This window comes from Podarcis vaucheri (genome assembly GCF_965113315.1).
Source record: "Podarcis vaucheri genome assembly, chromosome: 1".
Classification (NCBI taxonomy): domain Eukaryota; kingdom Metazoa; phylum Chordata; class Lepidosauria; order Squamata; family Lacertidae; genus Podarcis; species Podarcis vaucheri.
In genome coordinates, this window is record NC_138759.1 from 129,495,351 (window position 1) to 129,523,041 (window position 27,691).

At 44.0% G+C, this 27,691-nt stretch overlaps 1 protein-coding gene across 2 annotated transcripts in view; it reads left to right on the plus strand.

The window, feature by feature from the left end:
* Nucleotides 1-4,308: 4,308 nt before the first annotated feature.
* RFTN2 (raftlin family member 2) overlaps nucleotides 4,309-27,691 on the plus strand; it is a 45,500-nt gene continuing 22,117 nt past the window's right edge. The window contains exons 1-7 of one of the 2 annotated variants that reach the window (XM_082196338.1): nucleotides 4,309-5,012; nucleotides 9,483-9,666; nucleotides 9,972-10,083; nucleotides 13,162-13,477; nucleotides 18,312-18,515; nucleotides 20,760-20,881; nucleotides 23,435-23,538. In XM_082196338.1, the coding sequence (XP_082052464.1) occupies nucleotides 4,874-5,012; nucleotides 9,483-9,666; nucleotides 9,972-10,083; nucleotides 13,162-13,477; nucleotides 18,312-18,515; nucleotides 20,760-20,881; nucleotides 23,435-23,538 (1,181 nt within the window). In that variant the 5' untranslated portion in view covers nucleotides 4,309-4,873. The remainder of the gene's footprint in view (nucleotides 5,013-9,482; nucleotides 9,667-9,971; nucleotides 10,084-13,161; nucleotides 13,478-18,311; nucleotides 18,516-20,759; nucleotides 20,882-23,434; nucleotides 23,539-27,691) is intronic. The other variant, XM_082196337.1, reaches the window with a different exon arrangement.

Genomic DNA, 27,691 nt, shown 5'->3' on the forward strand with positions numbered 1-27,691 from the left:
CGAGTTCCTGCGGGGGTTTTTTTCCTTTCCCCCCCTTTTGCTAAGCCGCTTATCAGCTGATCCGATAAGCCGCTAATAGCGCTAATCCTTCTGGCGGTCCTTCTGGCGGTTCCCTCACTGCGAGTAGCCAAGTTACAGGGAACCAGGCAGAGGGCCTTCTCGGTAGTGGCGCCCTCCCTGTGGAACGCCCTCCCACCAGATGTCAAAGAGAACAACAACTACCAGACTTTTAGAAGACATCTGAAGGCAGCCCTGTTTAGGGAAGCTTTTAATGTTTGATGTATCACAGTATTTTAATATTCTTTTGGAAGCCGCCCAGAGTGGCTGGGGAAACCCAGCCAGATGGGCGGGGTATAAATAATAAATTATTATTATAAATTATTATAAACCGCTTATCCGTCAATGGGCTTGCTTCGCAAGACAAAAAAACCGCTAGACGAAGAGAATCACAGAACGGATTATTTTCGTCTTGCGAGGCACCACTGTATTTTGAAGGTGTCGGGTCATGGAATAGTTTAGATCTTAATTATTTCAATTCAGGGATATCGTAGAGGGGGGACAAGGAGGAGTCATTGTTCCCCTTCTGGTGTTTCGGACCACATGGCCACATTAACTCTACCTGTGTATTGAGCAGCTATTGTTGTAAACAATAAACTGGGCAATATGTTTGATCTTAGTTGCTGCTGCTGTAGTAATAGGATGTAAAACGAAATTAACCACAAAATATAGATCCTTCAAATATCCTCCCCCTCCCCCCCCCCGTTTAATCTTGAACAGAATTTCGAAGAGTAAGCTTTTAAACCTAGCTGAGAAACTCCTCAAATAATTTTCTCCCTTTCCTGAAACGAGAAATGGCTCTCAGCTCCGCTTGTATTCTATGGACGAAATTAATGGAATGCAATATAAGATCAGGTGTCCCTCACCAGATCCAGTTGTGCTATTGAATGCATGCCTTTAATTTGTTTCTGACCCCGCTACGTGAGAAGTTGAGGCAGCTGTGCACAGGAGTCCTTGGTCCCCAGCGAGGTAGGAAAGGTGCTCAGCCTATAAGAATCCTCATCCAGTGTACCCAGTGACTCTAGTAGTTATCCTGACTCCAAGGAGCCTTCCACTAGCAAGTGAGGTGGTGTAGGCAAGGTGCAATAATGGCAAAACGCAGTTTCTAGACAGCATTTTAGCTCCTCAGGTACAACGGAAGAACTTAAATTTGCTTGGCTTTATATTTGAGGGCAGGGACGCGGGTGGCACTGTGGGTTAAACCACAGAGCCTAGGACTTGCCGATCAGAAGGTTGGTGGTTCGAATCCCTGCGACGGGGTGAGCTCCCGTTGCTCGGTCCCTGCTCCTGCCAACCTAGCAGTTCGAAAGCACGTCAAAGTGCAAGTAGATAAATAGGGACCGCTGCGTCAGGAAGGTAAACGCCGTTTCTGTGCACTGCTCTGGTTCGCTAGAAGCGGCTTAGTCATGCTGGCCACATGACCCAGAAGCTGTATGCTGGCTCCCTCGGTCAATAAAGCGAGATGAGCGCCGCAACCCCAGAGTCGGTCACGACTGGACCTAATGGTCAGGGGTCCCTTTACCTTTACTATATTTGAGGGCAGTTGGTTCATCAATAACATATGGGACATTTTGAATAATAATAATAATTTATTATTTATACCCCGCCCATCTGGCTGGGCTTCCCCAGCCACTCTGGGCGGCTTCCAAAAGAATATTAAAATACTATAATATATCAAACATTAAAAGCTTCCCGAAACAGGGCTGCCTTCAGATGTCTTCTAAAAGCCTGGCAGTTGTTGTTCTCTTTGACATCAGGTGGGAGGGTGTTCCACAGGGAAGGCGCCACTACCGAGAAGGCCCTCTGCCTGGTTCCCTGTAACTTGGCTTCTCGCAGTGAGGGAACTGCCAGAAAGCCCTTGGTGCTGGACCTCAGTGTCCGGGTAGAACGATGGGGGTGGAGACGCTCCTTCAGATATACTGGACCAAGGCCGTTTAGGGCTTTAAAGGTCAGCACCAACACTTTGAATTGTGGTTTTTAATGCTGTAACCCACCCATCTGTTGTATGTGCAGCCTTTGAAACCTTCAGCACGTTCTTCGAGAGGGCAGTGGGTCACCCAACAGGTCACCCACTGCCTGGACAGGTTTTTTTGTTTGCGGGAGCTGGTGAATCCAGGACCTGCTAGTGGCCTTCCAGTGCCTATATGACGACTTAAAAGGTAGGTCCTTGCTGCCCACAAAAAAGCTTAAGGGCCTTCGGGTAAGTTCATTTATTTGGGCCTCTGGGTAGACTCTGGTAGCTTCCTCGATCCCTTCCACTCCTGTTTGCCATGGCGGCGTTGAATGCTGTACATCTCCCGTGGGTGCTTTCCAGCCGACTGGCAGCAAAAAACATGCCAGCAGCAAGGGCTGATGGAATGCAGACCAGATCTTTGCCCTACTGCCATGCCAAGTCTGCTTATCTGCTGTAAAGCCAAAATTAAGTGGCCTGTTTCAGTCCACAAATGCCTATTCATTGTGCTTATTTCCACTGCTCCAACAAGCCTGGTACAGAATGATAAACCGTGGCGCAACATGAGATTTTTAAAATATCAATTTGACATGAAGACCAGGAACTAAAAATAACCCCTGCATGACTAGTTAAGCATTTTTGTTGTTTAGTCATGTCCGACTCTTTGTGACCCCATGGACCAGAGCATGCCAGGCACTCCTGTCTTCCACTGCCTCCCGCAGTTTGGTCAAACTCATGCTGGTAGCTTCGAGAACACTGTCCAACCATCTCGTCCTCTGTTGTCCCCTTCTCCTTGTGCCCTCCATCTTTCCCAACATCAGGGTCTTTTCCATGGCGTCTTCTCTTCTCATGAGGTGGCCAAAGTATTGGAGCCTCAGCTTCAGGATCTGTCCTTCCAGTGAGCACTCAGGGCTGATTTCCTTCAGAATGGAGAGGTTTGATCTTCTTGCAGTCCATGGGACTCTCAAGAGTCTCCTCCAGCACCATAATTCAAAAGCATCAATTCTTCGGCGATCAGCCTTCTTTAGGGTCCAGCTCTCACTTCCACACATCACTACTGGGAAAACCATAGTTTTAACTACACGGACCTTTGTCGGCAAGGTGATGTCTCTGCTTTTTAAGATGCTGTCTAGGTTTGTCATGGGACCAGGGTCCATGATCTTTGTTTTTTTGATGTTGAGCTTCTGTGGGAAATTTGGGCTGTTTTGTCTTATACAGCTGCCCCCGGTGCCTTTCTCTATCTCTGCAAGTCCAAAGAGAGAGATAAAAAATTCCAAACAGTGTTAACTAATATTAATAATTTAATAATTATTTTATTATTTATACCTATAACTATAAATGTGTTGTCTTACTCTCATGGAAACTTAAATAAGCTGTATAAAGAAATCATTCATAGACGGATCAAAGTTGAAGCAGCACATTTACTTGTAAGCGCTGGGAGCATATAATCAGAATTGTAGAGTTGGAAGGGACCTTGAGGGTCATCTAGACCAACCCCCTGCAATGGCGAAATCTCTAATGCTAGCTGCCAACTTCCAGGGAGCTTAAGACGCCTTTGAACAATGCAGTTGATAAGATTGTGGCTTAGCTAGGCTGCATGCCCTGAAGAAATAAAAACAAATACAGTGGTACCTCTGGTTACGTACTTAATTTGTTCCGGAAGTCCGTTCTTAACCTGAAGCTGTTCTTAACCTGAAGCACCACTTTAGGCTAATGGGGCCTCCCACTGCCACCGCGTGATTTCTGTTCTCATCCTGAAGCAAAGTTCTTAACCCGAGGTATTATTTCTGGGTTAGCTGAGTCTGTAACCTGAAGTGTATGTAACCTGAGGTACCACTGTATAAGCAACTAGTTGAAAATCCACTCCTTTGCTCTTTGTTTGCAAAAAGCCCCTAAAACAGAAGTTTTAAAAATTAACTGTTAGCTTAACAGAAAGATTGCCATAGAGCTCTTTCTTGTATAATGTGAATCAAATCCCTCCTCTGGTTTGCTATGATGTACATTTCATACTGTTTCTAAATAGGACCTATCAAAAGCAGAGAATGTGCTTTTTTATATTTTTTAACTTACTAAGTCAATTACTCCAAATACAATTTGTACTGCTCTCTAGCCAAGAGAATCTTTTGCTATTGTGTGCATTTTCCCCCCAGCTGTCCTGTGCGAAGGAAGTCAGATCCAAACTCACACTTAAAACAAGAGTTCTGAACTGCTTTTCATTTACTTTGCTCCCCTTTGAGATGCCAGAAGCAATTTCCTCTTGAAGTTGACTTCCTTTCTGGAAACGATTTTGTCTCAAACCATGTTGAGGCTCTCGAGTCCCATTATCTGAAAAACTTGCTCTTTTTTGTTCCCTTTTCTTTGCTACTGCAGCAAAACAGACCTTCTGGCTGCAAGGGATCACGCTGAAGTTTTGCAGCAACTTTTTATTTCGGTTGTTTTCTCACATCATTATCAGCCAGCCAAGAGGGACAGACAAAGCACTCATTGGTGCCCTCTGCAACAGAACACTGCTAGCAGGGGTTGGCTGTAAATTGACGTGGCAAGGAAAATCTCTGCTAAGTTTGCAACACTTTGTATGTTCCTGCAAGAGCAGTAACACTCTTGCGCAGGAGGACTTCGTCGCCTGAAAGCATAAAGGGTTATATGCCTGGATGTAACTATGGCTGGAAAATTCCTCCTGTTTCTAACTTGGGACTTGAATATTCTTTTTTCTTTGGTGTTGTGGCTAGCAGTAAACAGCATCTAAAACTTTGAGATTCCTTCCTTTTCTTTTTTTTTTCTCCAATCAGAGGGAAACAGATTTTGTGGCATTCTCCATTTCTACCTCCACCCTCTGCACCTTCCTGCTCCCTGCCGGCTGTGACCATGGGGTGCGGACTCAGAAAACTAGAAGACCCAGATGATAGTAGCCCTGGAAAAATATTTTCAACGCTAAAGAGACCGCAAGTGGAAACAAAGACGGACTCTGCTTATGAGTACATATTGCTTGATTTTACTTTGGAAGGTAGGTATCTTGTTTCAGCAGTACTCTGTGTCAAAGGCTTAAATGGGCAAAAGTTTTCCTTATTTTATTTCTTTAGATTACATATGGGAAAACTAATTCACAAGAATCTTTCAACACCAGTCGCTGTTAATCATTAGACTAATGGTTTGGAAATGTGTTAAATTGTGCGTATGAATGCCAGAAAAAAATGTGTATGCATGTAACAATTAGCGCGTTGGTGCCTCTGTTCAGAAAAAAGGTCTCTTTCCAAATCTGTGCATAGCTGAAAGCCAGTTTCTGTCAGTATCGGCAGTTCTGTTAAACTTGACAGTAAACACTACTTAAGAGCACTTCTACAGTGGAAAATACCTTTTAGCTTCCTATTCTTTGTTTTCTGTTCTGTTTTGTTTTTGTAGCTAAGGCATGGAAGGAACACTGAATGTTGTGCAGTAAAAGGCAGGCAGTGTGGGTCTACTTCCCTCTTTTGTAGGGTTTTTCTTGTTTCTAACCGGCTCCCTGTCCCAGAAAGTTGAAAACATAAACAACCGACCCCAGACGGCTTCCCATTAAAAGCAGGCAGTTCTATTCAGCTGTACAGTAGTTGCTTCAGGGACTCATAATTTTTGCTGAAACGTTTTGGTGTAGCTTCTCCAGGGCTATACAGCAGTTCTTGTGGTTGCAGTAGCCAGAATATATTAATATAGATTACAAGTATAAACTTCATGAAGATTGTTGTGCAGGACACATTTTAGTCCATTACTGTACCTGTATTTTTGGCTTTTCATTCTGTATACAATTCATTCATTTCTCTTTGGGTGAAGCGAAACTTCTTTGTGTGGAGAAACAGTAGCAACAACGACAACATAGTTTTGAGTCTCATGCTGGATTACCTAATACATAAGCGATATACCGGTCTATAAGTTTAAATTGGCAATTGATTTAATGCCTTCTAGATTTTGTTTGCAGCTTTTGTTTTGCTACATAGTACGTAGCATTTTGAGTTGCATAGCTTTGACGTTCCTGAAAGTAGTCTGATGGCGGTTATTTCTTGTGAAAAACAATTATTTTTCATGAAAACATACGTTTTAGCAACTGAACGCAAGGAGGAGGGGAGGTATCTTTACATCACTGCAGTGTTCCATGACATATACCAAAAAAGTCAGGGTTCGAGCCAGAATTTCCTTTTTGCGAATGGAAAGACTCTATTCGTGGAAAGGGTTGCAATCCAGCAGAGACTCTTCCTGGAGGAATGGGGGTGTTGGTAATCAGGCCTAGAGTCAGCAATTGGCCTGGGGGGGGGGGGCAAATGTTAAGCCCCAAAGAACCCACTGGGACTGACAACAGTCGCTGGCATCTTCCTTCTACTTTTCCACTACCAGGGCAACCCACCATTTTCTTTTTCCCAGAATGCTTCTGGGCATAGATGGCTGCAGCCTTGGGCGGCGCTCTGCTTCAAATAAATAAAGATGTTGGTGACCGGTCATCCCTCGCAGCTGTTCTGGAACCCAATATTTCCCCCAACACATCAGCTGTGCCCTCTGCGCTGGATTGCCTTTGCCCTACCCCGGCCACTGCAACAGGAGCCTCCGCTGAATTGCGGACTCTTCTGCAAACAGGAGTCCTTCCTGTTTACAGAAATCTGGGGCTCCTGTGCACCACCTGGCAAGCTTATTACGGAGGATCTTGCCAGCATCATGGATGTTTTGTGTGTGTGTGTGTGTGTGTGTGTGTGTGTGTGTGTGTCCCCTGGAGGGCATCATGCCCAGATCCCCCAGAACTGGTGCCAACCCTGGAAGCAATTTTCACAAATTCATCCTTCCTCTCTCCACCACCTCCCACACTGTTCTGGAGTACCCCCCACCCCACCCTCTGGAGCAGATTTTCAGGGAGAATGAGAGATCTGTCGAAACCCATTTTCCACAAGCAGCGCTGTGAACAGAGTTCCCGCTGCACCAACTCTGAATCTAATCTGTCAGCAATATTGTGCTTAAATACTTCCCTGTTGTTAAATTCGCAAACCCTTCAATGAACACGATCTGAATGTTTAGATGCACTCAGCTAGTTTTCTGTACAGTGGTACCTCGGGTTACATACGCTTCAGGTGACAGACTCCGCTAACCCAGAAATAGTGCTTCAGGTTAAGAATTTTGCTTCAGGGTGAGAACAGAAATCGTGCTCCGGCGGCACGGCAGCAGGAGGCCCCATTAGCTAAAGTGGTGCTTCAGGTTAAGAACAGTTTCAGGTTAAGTACGGACCTCCGGAACGAATTAAGTGCTTAACCTGAGGTACCACTGTAATCTCATTAGGATTTCAGCAAAGACACAAGACCCCTTTTACTTCCAGTCTGATAAAGTGATGCATATTTACTCAAATGTAAGGCTCACGTTCAAAGGGACGCGGGTGGCGCTGTGGTCTAAACCACTGAGCCTAGGGCTTGGTGATTGGAAGGTCGTGCTTCGAATCCTGTTGACGAGGTGAGCTCCTGTTGCTTATTCCCAGCTCCTGCCAACCTAGCAGTTCGAAAGCACATCAAAGTGCAAGTAGATAAATAGGTGCCGCTCTGGAGGGAAGGTAAACGGTGTTTCCGTGCGCTGCTCTGGTTCGCTAGAAGCAGCTTAGTCATGCTGGCCACCTGACCCGGAAAAACTGTCGGCTCCCTCGGCCTGTAAAGCGAGATGAGCGCCACAACCCCAGAGTCGTTCGCGACTGGACTTAACTGTCAGGGGTCCTTTATCTTTACCTTTTTAAGGCTCATGTTCAGGCAAGTATTATTGCAACCATAATCACCTAATTATGGATGTCATCCTAATCCTAAAAGTTCGTAATGATGTGTCTGTCTGCAGCTCAGAGGCAAGAGCAACATCTCAGCCGTTCCATGGTACAATTACTGCTTCTAACGTTCCTGTGCAGCCTTTAGAACACTTAATCTTATGTTTTCATTTGCTATCTTAGCAAAATTTTGGAGCTGGCTATAGGTCACCTTGTGCAGCTAGGATTGACGTGTGTGTTTGTGTAACAAACAATGTCATCTAAATATGACACCTACATGTAAACTGTACAAAACCAAGAAAACAGACACTTCATGTTTGGAATAATTCATCTACCTTACATGAACATTCCCAACAAGCTTCAGCCACATACAGCTATAGTATAACACTATTTATGTGTGAATATCTTTATTTAAGAGCATCCACATATTAACTGGTGAATGTCTAAAGGGACTAATTATATTGTACCATTTTATGGCTACAGTTGGGTACAGGCCTGCATTGTCCTGTACTGCATATTTTAATACATAAACTGGAATTTTATTTACGTATTTAAAAATGTATTATAGATTACGCTTTCGGGAATAGTTGAACATTGATTGATACATCTAGCATACACATATTTGTTTAGGTCTGGTTCCTGCCTAAATACTGTCATCAAGCTGACTGAAAATTAATTTATAGACTCTGCATGTCATTTAAGTGCAAAGTTTTCATTTCATTTTTTATTTTATTTTTGTTTGCCTTCTGTCCATCCCGGGGGAGAAAGTTACTTCTAGTATAACAGAGTTAGCCTAACAGTGGCCTAAAATGTTGATGTCTGTAATCTGTTGTTTTATATCTGTGTTATTGGGCTTCAACATTATTTTGTTTTGTACATTCTGTGAGCCAGCTTGAAAGGTCTCTGTCCTGATAGGAAGCTTAGAATATAAGTATACAGAATCAGTTCAGACCCCAAAACGAATGTGAGCAAACCGATGAAAAAATGCTGGCATATGAGCTCGTCTAATTTTGTGATTTCCATTGACTGAAATTATGGTTCAGAGCAACCGACAACTCTATGGTGCAGAATCTAATATTGAGCAGGAATTCCGCCTGCTGAAAATCTCAGCTTTTTCTTTCTTATTTACTTTTAATAGATACAAGTTCCTAGCTCCCATTGATGCAAAAATAGGTTCGACAATATGTGAACAATGCCTGATGAAATCTAAAAAGCCATGGGATAGGTTAAGTAGTATTTGTAGGGGACAAGGCTTTGGTGCCTTCTCCAACTCCTTAGCCCTGCCCACGAGTAGCAAAAACAAAATAAATTGTGCCAGGTAAATACCTACCTACAAATGTGCATGGTTTATATAGATCAGAGGATCTAGCTATCTTGATGTATAGAGTTTGCGTTTCTTAAATAAAGGTTTTTAGTATAGACTATACCCAGCCATAGATCTGTACTGTAGCCATAATAGCTACTATTTTAATTTTTATAGCTTTCTTCCTGCACCTGTTGTTGTAACCACTAATCCTTCCAGCTTCTCTTGAGTCAGTGGTGTGATAGAGAGCCATATGCAGAACAGCCAAGTTGTTTCAATTTTTTCCTATCAGCAGATACCTACAGCGAAACCCCACATTGCAGCTTAAATTTTATATACAGAATATATATATAAGCTACTGTTTCTGTCCAGTGCCGTTGGAAGTCACTGAAATGTTTGTGTAATTGAAATCCCTTTAGCTTCCTCAAATCCAGAGGCAATCAAGATCAGCTCTGTGCTGGAAATTGCAAAAAAGGTGGAGGAATATTATACGAAAGGATATGTGGTAGGAGCTATTCACCCTGTTTTACTGTCAATTGGACGAAGAAGACATTTCCCCGCAAGTCACATTTATCGAGTCGTACTACTGCGTCTCAAAGTGAGGTATGTACCATGGTAAATAAGTGTTTCTATTATTGTTGAATGTATTTATAGCCTGCCTTTCTCCCAAATAGATAAGAGAAACGTAGTGCCAGGCCATAAATACTTGGTCTCAAAAGGTAATTCAGTTGCGTTCCAAGTAACACATTTGGGCGACTTTGTAATCAGGCCTCCATGGAGCATTAGCCAAACAAAAGAGTTGCCAAGACTGAATTCATAATATTTTGGAACGAAGGGAGTTGTGCGTGCTGGCATTTTGTGCAAGATACATCAGACTGTAACAAAGGCTGCTTTCTTTCTGTCTCCAGCCAAAAGCATCAAGCATCTAGAGGACAGAGACAACCCAGACTCATGATTGAGGAGTGTTCTGCAACATATGAAACGCTAACAAATGAGGTGGTAAAAGGACTGTTGGAAAAGGTAGGAAGGTCTTAACAATTCCTCCTTGAAATATTTTGCTGGTACCATTTTCAACATGTCATGTAGGTTAATTTTTTCCACGTGTGACTGAGCCCCCTCCCCTCATATGCGCTTCTCAACTAGTCACCTCTTGATTTGCAAACCATTTTAAATATGAACCTGCAAATGATGGTTTGCTCTTGTCTCGCAAGCCTGGGTTATACACCAGGATTTAATCCTGCTTCATAGGGCGAGCACAATCCATAGTTTGCTAGTTTAGACGTAATGAACTATGGCTTGCTACAATCCGCAATGTAACTGATGAAATGGAACAAGGGGAGTTAGGAGAGCACATACCATAGCCACAGTTTGGTGTTACATGTAAGCCAACCCATAGTCACATTAACAGGTGGAATCAGTCAGCAGTCCAGAAAACTATGAATTGTAATATCTTTAACTATATACAGTGGTACCTCGGGTTACATACGCTTCAGGTTACAGACTCTGCTAACCCAGAAATAGTACTTCGGGTTAAGAACTTTGCTTCAGGATGAGAACAGAAGTCGTGCAGCGGTGGCGCAGCAGCAGCGGGAGGCCCCATTAGCTAAAGTGGTGCTTCAGGTTAAGAACAGTTTCAGGTTAAGAACGGACCTCCGGAATGAATTAAATACTTAACCAGAGGTACCACTGTATAGGTAGATGAGCCTAATTTATAGAATACTATTCTGCTGCAGTAAACTGTTTATAAACACCTCAAAATTGTCAAAAATCATTGGGTGGTATTCAGCTAAGTTTTGCTCAGAGTAGACCCATTGAAATTAACAGACCTAACTTAGCCACGTTCATTAATTTCATGCTGGGTTTATGCTGAGTAAAACATAGTTGAATAGCTTCCAAAATGTTGTACTCTATATTTTACTGTGATATGAACTTTGTAGTATGGCACTGCTACAGGCCACAACCATTTCGCGCAGGCGTTCTGTTTGTGGCCCCTGTGTACTTCAGCGGGGCACGTTTAAGTGCACCAGGCCCCCATTATGCCCCGCCCCATCCTGCCCCCATCCTGCCTTCTTCTGGGTCTAAAAGAACCTGCATGTTGGTGATCGCACATCAATTGGACGGGCCTAAAATAGTTGCCACCTGTATTTATGTTGCATAATCTATAAAATAAGCAACTGGACCATACTTCATTGTGTCTCACTTCTTGCCTGAAACTGTATTGAAAGCAGGAAACAAGTTATTTATAATAACAACTGTAATACTACATCTAAATGCATATTGCACTATTTTTAATGCTATGGGTTTCAGGCTGATGAGACACGCAGATTTTGTCTACTCTGGGATTTACAACAGCTTGGTGCCTTTATCAGGCACCTGTAACATACAAGCTACCTGCACTTTCTGCATTTTAAATACAGCCGTACCTTGGTTCTCGAACAGAATCCGTTCCGGAAGTCCATTCAACTTCCAAAAACGTTCAAAAACGTTCAAAAACCAAGGCACAGCTTCCGATCGGCTGCAGGAGCTTCCTGCACTTAATCGGAAGCGTCAAACGTTCGGGTTCCAAAGAACGTTTGCAAGCCAAAACACTCACTTCTGGGTTTGCGGCGTTCGGGAGCCAAAACCTTCGACTCACATGGCGTTCGGGATCCAAGGTACGACTGTATGTGAAGAATTTGTGTGCTCATTATGCTATCGTGCAGAATACGAACTCCCATCATCCCTGACCATTGGTTGTGCTGATGGAAGCTGTTGTCAAAAGCATCTGGGAGATACCAAGTTGGGGACAGCTGGCCCACCGCTGCAGGGGAAACTTATATAAGACTAGGTCCAGGCTGGCTCCCTCCACAAACAGAAGAGGTTCGTTCCATTTGTGAAAGAAACTAAGATTCAACGGAGATTCCCCACTTGAGCCAGATACCAGAATGTATGTGAAGACTACGTAGCCCCTAGAAGACCAGGTTACTGAGCTCTGACCCAGCGCCCCATTTCAGACTGCATGTTTATGGTTCTTGCAGAGCTGCCCCATATTGGCTTTGTTAAAGCCAACAGGGTAGAGGGGCAGGATAATAATAATAATCATCATAATCATAATCATAATCATAATTGTATTTATACCCCGCCCTCCCCAGCCAAGACCGGGCTCAGGGCGGCTAACAACCAATAATAAAAACAAGTTGATTAAAATACAATTTAAAAGATTAAGATACAACATTAAAACATTAGAGTGCAATCTCTTCATAGGAGGAGAAAGGAAAAAGAAAGAGGGGGAGGGAATCAAACTGATTCTAAGCCAAAGGCCAGGTGGAACAACTCTGTCTTACAGGCCCTGCGGAAAGAGATCAGATCCTGCAGGGCCCTGGTCTCATGAGACAGAGCGTTCCACCAGGCCGGAGCCAGTGTTGAGAAGGCCCTGGCTCTGGTTGAGGCTAATCTAACTTCCTTAGTGCCCAGGACCTCTAGATTGTTGCTATTTATGGACCTTAAGGTCCTCCGCGGGACATACCATGAGAGGCGGTCCTGTAGGGTCCTAGGCCGTGAAGAGCTTTAAAGGTCAAAACCAGCACCTTAAATCTGACCCTGTACTCCACCGGGAGCCAATGCAGCTGGTAAAGCACTGGGTGAATATGCTCCCATGGCAGAGACCCCGTGAGGAGCCTCGCTGCAGCATTCTGCACCCGCTGGAGCTTCTGGGACAGCTTCAAGGGCAGCCCCGCATAGAGCAAATTACAGTAGTCAAGCCTGGAGGTGACCGTCACATGGATTACTGTGGCCAGGTCGGGGCGGGAAAGGTAAGGGACCAACTGGGTGTGGTAAAGCAATATAGAAGCAGCAGTTGTGGAGATTGCTCTCAAACCCACTTCCCTTTCTCTCCGTTAGCCCCAGCTTCTGCCCAGGTATCTGAACAGACATTTGCTATTTTCACACACCAGTGCGCACTCCTTTCTTCCCGCACCCATACTCCTGTATAACGAAAGCATCACATGCAAATGACCCCTCACAGTGTTTCTAATTTCTGAATAATAATTTAGAAATGATTGCTAAATGCGCACAGCTTAATTATAACTGTATTTGTGTGTTGGGGGGGGAAATATATAGATCAACGATGCCGCAAAGAGAGGAATGAAGTTTGTCGGATTTATAACACAACCTTGTCCAAAATCGAAAATCTGCAATGGCACAAGCACAGATGGGAATGCAGAGTCCGATTCAACCCTAGGCAGAAGGAGTAGGGAACAGAGAAGGCACAACACAGATGACAGTGATAAGCCCTGGAATGAAGGGACTCTGAGTGGACAGTCCTCTGAGAGTGGCATAGAAGAAGAAATCCAGCCAGACATTGGGCAGTTGCGGGAGACAGATTTCCATGATGCAAGAGAAGGCAGTCCCAGCCCAACTAAACTGAGGAAAGAAGGTACTGAAAATTGCTACATATATAGTCTTAAGTATTTCCAAGGAATGTAAGTATCCATTTTTGGACACGATTACCATCCGGACTATGGGACGCGGGTGGCGCTGTGGGTAAAAGCCTCAGCGCCTAGGGCTTGCCGACTGAAAGGTCGGTGGTTCGAATCCCCGCGGCGGGGTGCGCTCCCGCTGCTCGGTCCCAGCGCCTGCCAACCTAGCAGTTCAAAAGCACCCCCGGGTGCAAGTAGATAAATAGGTACCGCTTACCAGCGGGAAGGTAAACGGCGTTCCGTGTGCTGCGCTGGCTCGCCAGATGCAGCTTTGTCACGCTGGCCACGTGACCCGGAAGTGTCTCCGGACAGCGCTGGCCCCCGGCCAATAGATGTGAGATGGGCGCACAAACCCCAGAGTCTGGCAAGACTGGCCCGTACGGGCAGGGGTACCTTTACCTTTACCATCCGGACTGGTTCAAGATCTGAAGGAGCTTTTGGACATAGCCATCCCCCCCCCCAACATTAGCAAATAGTGATGGCAGGAGGTGATATTTTGATATATTGCCCAAAACCATTTTGAAATCCATATCGTGATACTGGTTTCATACTTTTTGTCCTGGCGATATATCACAAATCATGGTGTGTGTGTGTGTGTGTGCACGCTATGCAAAAATCACAATGTGGGGAAAACCGTGACGCCAACCACACTTAGCTCCATCCTTATTTCAGACATCATAATGTATCAGCATATCACAATGTTTAGCAGCTGATATATCATGATGTTGAAAACCAGATATTCCCCAGTCCTACTGTTCGCCTCTACATAAAGGTAAAGGGACCCCTGACCGTTAAGTCCAGTTGCAGACGACTCTGGGGTTGCGGCGCTCATCTCGCTTTATTGGCTGAGGGAGCCAGCATACAGCTTCCGGGTCATGTGGCCAGCATGATTAAGCCACTTCTGGCGAACCAGAGCAGCGCATGGAAATGCCATTTACCTTCCCGCCAGAGTGGTACCTATTTATCTACTTGCACTTTGACGTGCTTTTGAACTTCTAGGTTGGCAGGAGCAGGGACTGAGCAACGGGAGCTCACCCCGTCACGGGGATTCGAACCGCCGACCTTCTGATCAGCAAGTCCTAGGCTCTGTGGTTTAACCTACAGCGCCACTCGTGTCCCTCACCTCTACATAGTTCCATCCTTATTTCAGATATTGTGATATATTGATATATCGTGATGTTTAGCTGGTGCTGTTTCGCGATGTTGAAAACCAGATATCACCCAATATGGCTTCCCAAACACAAAGGTCGCTGCGGGTAACTGAGAGGAGAAGGGCAGGGCAATCAGCATGGCGAAGGCACAGTGTCAAGAGTGTCTGGTTGGTGGCAGCGGTGCACCTGCACTGCTCCAACCTCCCCACCTCCTTGCGCTTCTCCCTATAAGTTACTGGCAACAACCTCCGTGATGGGAAGCCAGGTAAACTCCATCAGCCACAATGGCCAGCTTCAACTTTGATGAGTTCCTCTTGCTGTGCAGGCTGTGCCCCTTTTTAGAGCAAGGAAATCTTACCATGCTGATCCATGGTTTTGTGAGCTTTGTTACTGCAAGGTACTCCTTAAGTGCGGGTGGTGCTGTGGTCTAAACCACCAAGCCTCTTCGGCTTGCCGAGCAGAAGGTCGGTGGTTCGAATCCCTGTGACTGAGTGAGTTCCCGTTGCTCTGTCCCAGCTCCTGCCAACCTAGCAGTTCGAAAGCACACCAATGCAAGTAGATAAATAGGTACCACTGTGGTGGAAAGGTAAACGGCATTTCCATGCATTCTAGTTTCCGTCACGGTGTCCCATTGCTCCAGAAGCAGTTTAGTCATGCTGGCCACATGACCCGGAAAGCTGTCTGTGGACAAATACCGGCTCCCTCGGCCTGGAGTGAGATGAACGCCACAACCCCATAGTTGCCTTTGACTGGACTTAACCGTCCAGGCGTCCTTTATCTTCACTCTTAAGTGAGGCTGCTCTTGAAGATGAACTTCCACAACAGGGATGGGTCCCCACAATCTGGAGAGGCGCAAGTTTGCCACCCTTGTGGTATAAGATAATCCAGAAGAGGCGAGGGCTTTCTTGACAATGACATTCTCGTTATTGTAAGGTCCTCTCCAAAGAGGTTCGCCTGGGGCCAACACTGCTGTCGTTTGATAGCAGTCAACAGCATTTTTATTTGCCCATGCATTTTAATAGATTATATTAATTTAACTGAACAAGTTTTAGTCTGTTTGAATTTTTTTTGCTGATTTCTTGTTTTTGATGGGGTGTGGTGTGCTTTTATGCTGCATACCGCCCTGACATCTGATTGTTTATTTTTAAATAAAATAAATATTTACAAAATGCTTCAGTCCATCTGCTGGTGATTGTGGCAATGTAACTCCAATGTAACTTTGGGCCCAGCTCAACATGTTGGTGCTGACTTCACAGCCTGAAACAAACCTAATTCAGGGAACTGCCTCTCTCTGTGTGAGTCCCTTTGCCAGCTGCAGTCCTCAGAGAAAGGGTTGCTCCATATTTTCACATGAGGCAGCCATCAGCAGCTGGTCACAGGGCCTTTGCTGCGGTCACCCTGAGGCTTTGGAAAGTCCTCCTGAATGAGGTCAGAAATAGCGTGTCCCTGATAGCATTACAGAAAGGTTGCAAAATCCATCTATTTTGCGTGGCATTGCTTCAATGAATATGATGGTCATTGGGTGTAGTCTCAATTGCTAGTATGTGGTTTTGTGAACTTGAAATTGAATTATTGGTCATTATTACGTGAAGGCGGGGACGCGGGTGGCGCTGTGGTCTAAACCACAGAGCCTAGGACTTGCCGATCAGAAGGTCGGTGGTTCGAATCCCTGCCACGGGGTGAGCTCCCGTTGCTCGGTCCCTGCTCCTGCCAACCTAGCAGTTCGAAAGGACGTCAAAGTGCAAGTAGATAAATAGGTACTGCTCTGGCGGGAAGGTAAACGGCGTTTCCGTGCGCTGCTCTGGTTCACCAGAAGCGGCTTAGTCATGCTGGCCACATGACCCAGAAGCTGTATGCCGGCTCCCTCGGCCTATAGAGCGAGGTAAGCGCTGAAACCCCAGAGTCGTCTGTGACTGGACCTAATGGTCAGGGGTCCCTTTACCTTTATTACATGCAGGCACAGTGCCCTTATCCAGAAGGTCCCCATAAACCTGATGGACCTGTTTTGCCACCTCCCCAACCCCAGCTACAAATGTGGATGGAAGCAGGCATGTGGGTGTGCTACACACAGCAACAGGATGGCCTTCAGTAGGAACAAGGGGTCTGTGCTATGAATGGGGCAGAATTTCAATTGAATTTGCATTTAAAGGCCAACCTACTTAATTTGCAGTTACTGAAACGATGCACAGACTGAAACACGACTAGCCTATGAGAACAGCACTTCTCCGAATTTTCCAGTGCAGTTTCCCCCCCCCCCCCGGAGCTGTGTGTGCATATACTGGGCTCAAGTGTGCATAAAATGCACGTGTTAAGTGAAAACAACATACAAAACAATGAATTACATTAGGGGAAATGGTTTTGCAAAAAAAAAAATACATTTGACAAAAATATCTTGCGAAATGAGTATGATGAGGAATTTTTGGAAATAACGGTGAATTTTCAAAAGGAGTTGGGTTGTTTTTTGTTTTGAGTAAACTGATATGGTATTGTGGAGTACTGAACTCAAGCTTGGGAAACTGAAAGAAACAGGAATTAACAGATTTGTGCATCCCTGGTCTGTGAGCATCCCCATTTAGCTCCCTGACTTTCCTACAAGTTACTTGGATTGCACATTCAGCTCAAGCAAATATGCATTAACCTCCCATTTCTCCTAATCACCAGTTACACCATCAGTAGGCATGCCAGCAGGTGACGTGGTGATGGTGAAACAGAACTTTGTCAACTTTGTTGACATACAGTCCCATGTGGCTGTGCCCACATTGGATCAAATCATGCTCTTCCTCTTCTCCATCTTCTTCCCCATTTTCCATTTAACACAATGTGGTTTTAACTACTGGAGGAGGGGAGTAGTATAAACCATTTGTGGCTTAAGGAAACTGTTCTATGAAGGTCTTACAAGCAAATAAAGCTCCTAAGGTCTTTGCATTTTCCAGACAGAGGCAGTGTAGGCATTCTGTATTAACCGAAGAACGGCACGAAGATAGGTAATCAAGAAGAAAGTTATAGCAACTTAGGCAAGTATGTGCAGAGTGGGAAAGGTGAATCTTGGAAATGTTGAAAAGGAAGTTGCCGTTGTCTGAAGTTCAGTTTGGGGGGGGATCAGAACTCTGTGAAGGGATGTCGGCAGCATAATTGCAGAGACCAGATTATGCCGTGAGATGCCAGCAGTGTAAAAATAGATTGGATAGATGAGAAAATTAGAGCACTGAGAAAGGGGATGTAAAACAAGACGGGCAAAGTGCCTAGGACTGGGCAGGGAAGATTCAAAAGCAGAGCTGTCCAACTCAAAAAGAGACAGAGAATGAGCATTTTGAGAGTTAGGAAAAGAACTCAAAGATGAGACAGCCTTGTTCTGTCTAAGGAGAAGGAGGATTTCAAATGTTAAGCACCTCTATTAAGTTGTCTGTTGGTTCAGAAGCTTCCAGCATATTGACTTTCAACACCCCACTTGAGTTTAAATGGTTTTCATTCGCCATGTTGAGGCTTTATGTCATGATCTATGGACAAGTTTGTTCTCTCCACTTGAAATACTGATAACTGCTCTTGATAAGTGTTCCATTTTTAAAAGGGTAATCTTAGTTACTCCATTCCTCCAAGCCCTCATTATCCCTGACTTCTTTATTTTCTAATATCTTATCAGATAACAAATTGTATACAGTCTTCAACGTCTTCGAGGATGATTCCACCTCTTGGACATATCACGACGGCGTCTTGTCTCTAAAAGTGTCAAGGAAAGGACCAGTGATTAGTACTTTGGATGCTGACTGGCTTGAGTTAACCACCTTTTATTACAAACAAGGGTTGTCCTTAATTGATTCATTCGTACACTGGGAGGCTTCTAAAGGTAACTGTAATCATACCATTAGTCTCTTTGCACCTGAAAAAGGGCGATAATAGTATTATTTATTTCAGAACAGTAAAGGACCTAGATAATGTAGTGGCTTCTCTTTCTTAATCAATGTTGTACAATAAGAGTAGGAAGAAGGAAATGATTATTGTAAGGGAAGACACAAATAGTAGAGAAATATTCTATTTTTTCAACAAGTAATATTTTTCTAACAACATTTTTCTTAGAGAATTAGATGGCAAAAAATTAGGGGTGTTTGTGAGTGAACTGACCTGATTCACATCTCCTAAATTAATACACGGATAGGAACACAGTTGTCTTTTGTTTTTCTGAATTTTGTGACACCATTCATAGCTTTAATAATGCATCAAAATGCATATAAAAAGTGTCTTTTAGGATACCCTATTTGATATGGATGTTTCTGAAGCAAGAGAATAGCACATAATTGGTTACTTATGTGATTGGAAGTTCGGGCTTCAATGTGATTGTTTGGTAACTGAAAAGCTTCAAGTTCTTTAAAGTAGCATGCTAATTTTTCACCCAATATTCATTTCTTTACTGTTATTATCACTGTTTGTGATAGTTGGGTATGAATGGAACAAAGGGCATCAAGAACAGTTTCTTTGTGTGAGGTCTCTTCTCTGAAGAGCTGCTTCTGACAAAGATTTCACACAGTCCTTGTATGGAAGATATTCAAGTGAGAAGCATTAATAGCTAAATGATAACATTAAGAAAACCTCTTAAGTGAGTGATTTTATGCCTGCTTAGTGCTTTATACTTTACACATTAACATAAAGTATATGTAAACAAACAATAATGTGGTTCATTTAAGAGGTCTTCTTAATGTTATCATTTGGCTATTAATGTTCATTTCAATGCTTTCCATAACTGATTTTCCCTGTGTGGAAAATAGTTGAACATAAACAATTTTAATATGGCAATTAGATATATTTATTAAAATGTTTTTATTCCTTTATCTTTGGAAACTAAACCTTTCTAGATTTTGTTTTAGTATGTCATGGGTGATTAACTGTGTTTGGCATTTACAGAGAAAAGTACATACAGTATAGTAACGTAACAGATTGTGGAATTAAGTGTGAGGACTCCACAAGTTGCTAGCGCCATTACTTGGAAGTAGCAAATGATGCCCTGGGTCGATCTGTAGGAAAAGGATCTGTTCTCAAAAGGACCTCTAAAATGGTCATGTGTTAAGAGACAGAAGGAAGAGTGTGCTCCCAATGTCTCACACTGATGATGTCACTTCTGGGCTCACTTCATTCTGCAGCATTCTTCACAGCGATGATAATGTGTGAGGGTGCGACATCCTGGTATATGCGGGTGGTGCTGTGGTCTAAACCACTGAGCCTCTTGGGCTTGCCAGTCAGAAGGTCAGCGGTTTGAATCCCCGCGACGGGATGAGCTCCCATTGCTCTGTCCCAGCTCCTGCCAACCTAGCAGTTCAAAAGCACACCAGCGCAAGTAGATAAATAGGTATCACTGCGGCGGGAAGGTAAACTGTGTTTCCGTACGCTCTGGTTTCCGTCACGGTGTTCTGTTGCGCCAGAAGTGGTTTAGTCATGCTGGCCACTTGACCCGGAAAGCTGTCTGTGGACAAACACCGGCTCCCTCGGCCTGAAAGCGAGATGAGCGCCGCAACCTCATAGTCGCCTGGACAGGACTCAACCACCCAGTGGTCCTTAATATCCTAAGAAGTGTGTGTGAGAGAGGCATGCAGACAGAGGTCATCTGAACATTATACAACTACAACAGATCAGAGGACAACAGTTCAGGCACTGTTTCTCTCTCTCTCTCTCTCTCTCTCTCTCTCTCTCTCTCAGACACACACACACACATATATCTCTAGCACATGCAATGTTCCAGGAATCAGGTACCTCCTTTTTACAGGCTCTTTAGGAGAGGGAAATGACATATTTCTTCTACACAGTAATTCCATACCAGGTGTGTGTGTGTGTGTGTGTGTGTGTGTGTGTGTAATCTCTCATGGAGAATAGCACTAGAAGCTGGTGCAATCCACCCTTGATTCCACGACCAGTTTAGTTAGTAAAGGTGACATTATTTTTCTCTGTAGACTCCAAACACAGAAGAGTGCTGACGTGCTAAGACAGACTAGGAAGAGAAACACCCTAATTTGAATGTAATAAAAAGCAGCTACATTAATGATATATTTCTTAACAATTCAAGGTTTCTATCCCTTACTTCCTTCTTTTCTTGTTTCCCTAGCTGACTACTTGCCCAAATCATTAGAAGGCTTATTTATATATGAAGAAGAAGGCACAGGAGTGCCCGGTTCAAACAGGAAAGGAAATGATGCCATTGTTGTAGAACAATGGACTGTAATTGAGGTAAATGCCTTGTTTTTGTTTTTATGTATGCAAGTTAGTCTCATAGGTTTGTTTGTCTCCAGATTCAGAATGATATTGATTACAAATTTAGTTCAAATTAGTAAATCAGTATAAGCCAGTCTGTAAAATGGGTGCAACTGAGTTGACTTGAGTTGGAAAACCCAATTACTATATTTTCTTGTAAACGCTCTTAACTAATACATAAATGTTACTAAGGAAATATTGATAGTGTAGATGTTGGTCAGGCCTTTAAGGTTACATACCGATTCAAACTTTTGAGGCACACACTAGCAGATCGTAGTATCTGCTACTTAAAATACATCATAGCAGATTATTTCATTCAGCAAGAAGCCTCTGAATAAATATCAGGAGCTGGCCACAGTCGTATATTGCGATTTCTGCGTCACACATTCTTATTTGAACATTTCGTGCAAAATACGCCTGGCAGACAAACCTGAAAAACCACACATGGGTTTGGGTTGATGTTTGGTTTGCGCCAAAGAAATTAGCCACTGTACTGCTGACAGTATATATGTGGTGGCAGCTTCTGGTGGAAAAACTGAACCTCTTGCTTAAATGATGGAACTGGTTTCTAGGAAATGAAGAAGCACAATTAGCTGACTTGTTAAGTTCCCCAATCAAGTGGCCTCTCAAAAATGTGTTTGCCTTCGGAATATTTCTTTTTAAATTATATTGCGTTTCAAAAATCCTTAACTTTGGAAGGGTAAGACTTTTTTTTTTAAAGTAGGGGGAAGTAGTGCATAAAATAAGCACCGTATTTTTCGCTCTATAAGACGCACCAAACCACAAGACGCACCTAGTTTTTGGAGGAGGAAAACAAGAAGAAGAAAAATTCTGAATCACAGAAGCCAGAACAGCAAGAGGGATTGCTGCGCAGTGAAAGAAGCAATCCCTCTTGCTGTTCTGGCTTCTGGGATAGCTGCGCAGCCTGCATTCGCTACATAAGACGCACACACATTTCCCCTTACTTTTTAGGAGGGAAAAAGTGAGTCTTATAGAGCAAAAAATACAGTATCTAGTAAAGTAGTTCTGTTAGCACAGGAGCATTTGGCTGGGCAACTGAGCTTTCTCTCCCCGTGTGCCTCCTGCACACCCCATAAATCTGTTCTCCCTCCTGAGTAAATTTGAAGTATGGGGACATGCAGGGAGAGGAAGTTCCATTGTGTAAAAGGAAATCCTAGTGCTCACGGAACTACTTCAGAACTACTTTGTTGTATTATACCACCCAATGGCTCAATTCTGATGACCATGCATTCAAACAGAAGGAAGAAGTAGCAAACTTACCTTTTCATTTTAAACATGGCTTGTTTCCTCATCAGCAAAAGTGGCTTTGGCAGAATATCCAGATTTCTCCCACAAACAATTGCTATGTTTGATCAGAGGCAGCAATCACAGACTCCTCATAAGAAGAAAGCAGAATCACAGACTCCTCATAATTTCCTTGTTTGCTCTCAGTTCAGCGACAGAGTTAAAGGTCAATCAGGCACATAACATCCTTTTCCCTTTTCTTTTTGCTTCTGTCTTGAGAGGAAGGGCAGGGCATGCATTAAAGTTATAGTAATAACATTATAATTATAATAACAAATAACAACTGGGGATGGGGAAAAGAGGGGAGATGAAATTTGTATGTGAGTATAACACGCAAATCAGATCCAATGCAATTTTACCAAGTTTGAATAGCTAAATAACCAAGAATAGCCAAATAACATAAACAGACTTTGCCAGTAATTGTCTGAGCTATCTAACTTCTCAGGTTTAGCAGAGTTAATTGTGTTGGGCCAATAATGCCATTTTTCAGAGTTCATCTGCCTGCCACGCACATTCTTTTCCAGTCATGGGATTAATCAGGCATTAGAACTGCTGTGCCCTTCCTGATGGAGGGGGCAGATGCCCCCGCCGCCTATCAGGAACTGGATCCTAGCCTGCACCCTGCTTTGGCAAATGGGGATGCCGGCTGGGACTTGGGCTGTGCCAGGGGGCGGAGCCAACAGAGCGGGTAGGCTTTCCTCGGATCTGCCCATTTAACCAGCCCGTACCTGGGGCTCTACCTGTTCGTTCCCTCGCCGCTTTTCCCGACCCACCCGCCCTCAGTTTTTAGCTGATAGTCAATAATAATAATAATACGGTGGTACCTCGGGTTACATATGTTTCAGGTTACAGACGCTTCAGGTTACAGACTCCGCTAACCCAGAAATAGTACCTCGGGTTAAGAACTTTGCTTCAGGATGAGAACAGAAATCTTGTACTTAATTCGTTCCGGAGGTCCGTTCTTAACCTGAAACTGTTCTTAACCTGAAGCACCACTTTAGCTAATGGGGCCTCCTGCTGCTGCAGCGCCGCCGGAGCACGATTTCTGTTCTCATCCTGAAGCAAAGTTCTTAACCCGAGGTACTATTTCTGGGTTAGCGGAGTCTGTAACCTGAAGCGTATCTAACCAGAAGCGTATGTAACCCGAGGTACTGTATTTGGCTTGTGGAAATGCTTGCTGCTCTCCCCAAATATACTAATGCCTCTGTGCGTTTTTTTATATAGGGCAGTGAAATCAAAACGGATTATGGTCCTTTGCTACACACCTTGGCTGAGTTCGGTTGGCTTTTAACGTGTGTGCTGCCTACTCCAATCATCCGACTGGACAGGTAGATGAAAACAGTGCCTTTCTCTCCCTAGTGCATGGCAGCCCGGCTTGCGGGGACATACCTGCTCCTGACAGCACACGGGGTCTGAAGTGACGCCACCTGGTAGGCAGGGCTTCTGCTTTCACCCAAACAGCTCTGTCTCAGAGGCACGGTTCTCCAGGAGCGCCGATCAAGGGCTTTCAAATGAGTCACATGCACATCAAAAATTTAAATGCTGAGCAGGGTCTCCGTCCCTCCTGACTATAATAATAATAATAATTTATTATTTATACCCCGCCCTTCTGGCTGAGTTTCCCCAGCCCCTCTGGGCGGCTCCCAATCAAATGTTAAAAACTGCACAGCATTAAATATTAAAAACTTCCCTAAACAGGGCTGCCTTCAGATGTCTTTTAAAGATAGGATAGCTACTTATTTCTCTCACATCTGAAGGGAGGGCGTTCCACAGGGCGGGTGCCACTACCGAGAAGGCCCTCTGTCTGGTTCCCTGTAACCTCACTTCTCGCAGTGAGGGAACCGCCAGAAGGCCCTCGGCGCTGGATCTCAGTGTCCGGGCTGAACGATGGGGGTGGAGACACTCCTTCAGCTATACAGGACTGAGGCCGTTTAGGGCTTTAAAGGTCAGCACCAACACTTTGAATTGTGCTCGGAAACATGCTGGGAGCCAATGCAGATCTCTCAGAACTGGTGTTATATGGTCTCGGCGGCCGCTCCCAGTCACCAGTCTGGCTGCCACATTCTGGATTAATTGCAGTTTCCAGGTCACCTTCAAAGGTAGCCCCACGTAGAGCGCATTGCAGTAGCCCAAGCGAGAGATAACCAGAGCATGCACCACTCTGGCGAGACAGTCTGCGGGCAGGTAGGGTCTTAGCCTGCGTACCAGATGGAGCTGATAAACAGCTGCTCTGGAGACAGAGCTAACCTGTGCCTCCATGGACAGCTGTGAGTCCAAAATGACTCCTAGGCTGCGCACCTGGTCCTTCAGGGGCACAGTTACCCCATTCAGGACCAGGGAATCCCCCAGACCTGCCCACCCCCTGTCCCCCCGAAACAGTACTTCTTGTCAGGATTCAACCTCAATCTGTTAGCTGCCATCCATCCTCCAACCGCCTCCAGACACTCACACAGTTGACCAAGTCAGCCCGAGGAGGGAGGTTTCTCATTTCTGTTTGTAAGCAGCAGCTGTTGGGTTTCTTACCTCATTGTGAGGGTCTCCAGCTGTTTTTGGACTGCAACTCCCATCATCCCTAGCTTAGCAGGACTAGTGGTCAGGGGTGATGGGAACTGTAGTCCAAAAACAGCTAGAGACCCGAGTTTGGGAATCCCTGAATTAGAACAATTATGGTACCCCTCTTCTGTGATAGATTCAAACAGGAGCAACCGTTTCACTGTAATTACAATGTTTGTTGCTTGGGAAGGAAAATTTTGGTGGTGGGTGGAGTAGCTCAGGAACCGATCCAAGCAAATACGTATTTTTTTCCAAGGGAGTTGACCTAGTTTCTGAATCAATTCTTCTTTTTAAGTGGAAAAGCAGCGCTAGTGTTCCAGATAGTGTTGATAAAGTACTCGACTGCAGGGTGTTTTTTTCTAAGGGAGAAGAGTACATTGTTATCACAGAAAAGAAAAACAGAAGCAACTGAGATTTGGGAGTTCCCTGTTTTGTTTTTAAAAAATCGTAGCCTGAAAATCTCCATCAAGACTTGAGCTCTGATTAAAAATCTGTCCTGAAATATTTGGTGGGGGTTTTTTCTGAAGAGAAGAATCACGGTTTTGTTTTTGTTTTTTTTGTCCCATAGTTTCATTCTGAATATTTTCTGCACTTTTGTTGTGGAAAATAAATTGGGGGATTTATTTACCGTATTTTTTGCACCATAACACTCACTTTTTTCCTCCTAAAAAGTAAGGGGAAATGTCTGTGCGTGTTATGGAGGGAATGCCTACGGGTGGCATGCTTACGGATTTTCCTCCCCTAAAAACTACGTGCGTGTTATGGTCAGGTGCGTGTTATAGAGCGAAAAATACGGTATTTATTTATTTATTTATTTCCCATCTGGCTGGGTTGCTAGTCATAAAACTGAATCACAAAAACTGTTACGCACTAGTGAGACATCTGTCAAAAGACATTCATTTTAGCATGAACATGGTATCGCTGTTGTCTGAATATGCTCATTTTTTTCTGATCAACTGAAACCTTTAGAGCAGCATCGCATTTGCTATTTTTCAGGATCTGAAATGATCAAGTAGGAAAAACCAGCAGAAGGGAAATTGTCCCAAATTGCTTTCCGTCAACATCCTTGCAGATTTTAACCACAACAAGCGTTTAAAGGCAAACAGGAAGCGGCTCTTGGCTTGATTGCCTGTAGAAGGGCATCATAAGCAGAAAAGGGGAGGTAGAGGAAGTCGGAAATATTACATAACTAGCCAACTCTTGCAGACAATAATATTTGAGCTATTGAGTGGTATGATTTATCATGTGCTAATACTGAATGAGCACTGTTTCTGAGCCATGATGGGTATGGTTGTGGAAATACAGTAAAGGTAGAAAATTAAGGGAATATTCCAGACATCGGTAGACTAAGGAATCTCCACCACATGGTGGGATGCAGATGTGCATTAACAACAGCACATGCAGCCAGTGATGGGGGTGGAGACTCTATTTGAGGATGGATGGAACCGTTCAGGGCTTTAAAGGGCAGCACCAACACTTGGAAATTGTGCTCAGAAATGTACCAGGAGCCAATGGAGATCTTTCTTTTTTTTTAATTAAATTAAATTAAATTTTCCAACATACATTTATAATATCCAATCTAAATTTATCACATATTTTCTCCCAGTACGTTTCCGAGCACAATTCAAAGTGTTGGTGTTGACCTTTAAAGCCCTAAACGGCTTCGGCCCAGTATACCTGAAGGAGCGTCTCCACCCCCATCGTTCTGCCCGGACACTGAGGTCCAGCGCCGAGGGCCTTCTGGCGGTTCCCTCATTGCGAGAAGCGAAGCTACAGGGAACCAGGCAGAGGGCCTTTTCGGTGGTGGCGCCCGCCCTGTGGAATGCCCTCCCATCGGATGTCAAGGTGATGGAAAACTACCTGACATTCAGAAAACATCTTAAGGCGGCCCTATTCAGGGAAGCTTTTAATGTATGATATTTTAATGTTTTTTTGGTTTCTGTGGAAGCCGCCCAGAGTGGCTGGGGAAACCCAGCCAGATGGGCGGGGTACAAATAATAAATTATTATTATTATTATTATTATTTTAGACTTCCTTCAACCTCTCTGACAATCATCCATTATTCAAATTTTTAAGTACGCATTTCCTAATTTTATATTGCATTTTCTAAACCTTCACACACTTAGTTTTCATCAATACAATAGTCCTCTATGATTCACAGAAATTCTTGAAATCCCACTAGCGTTATTTGCTCATCACATACACATTTCAGATAGTCTGAAAATTTTCCCCAGTCTTCAATGCACTTTTGATCTCGTATATATCTGATCTTTCCTGTTAGTTTGTCTAGTTCAGCATACTCCATGAGTTTCATTCTCCATTCTTCGAGCGTCGGCAGTTGTTCCTGTTTCCATTTTTGGGCCAATAATATTATTTAATAATAATAATAATAATAATAATAATAATAATAATAATAATATTTGGGCCAATGGAGATCTTTCAGGACTGGTGTTATATGGTCCAGGCGGCCGCTCCCAGTCGCCAGTCTAGCTGCCGCATTCTGGATTAGCTGTAGTTTCTGAGTCACCTTCAAAGGTAGCCCCACGTAGAGTGCATTGCAGTAGTCCACGCTGGTGATAACCAGAGCGTGCACCACTCTGGAGAGACAGTATTCATGTGAGCTGTTTTAATTGCTTTCAAACTGTTGTAACCCATCCTGGGACTTCATGGTGAAAGGCAGGCAAGAAATCTCAATAATAAACAACAGTAATAGGAACAATAACAGCTACTTTTAAATAGAAGGGCTCCAATCCAACAAAGTGTGCGTATAGACTTTTTCCATTTTTAAAGGCAAAACCTGTAGTAATACACTGTTTAACAGTAAAGACTAAATGGGGGCCTCCTCCTTTACTGACTAGCAATTCCAATTGCTGTTTGCATAGCCCAGGGTGTTAGATCAGGTTGGCGAATCACATACCCTGCACGTGA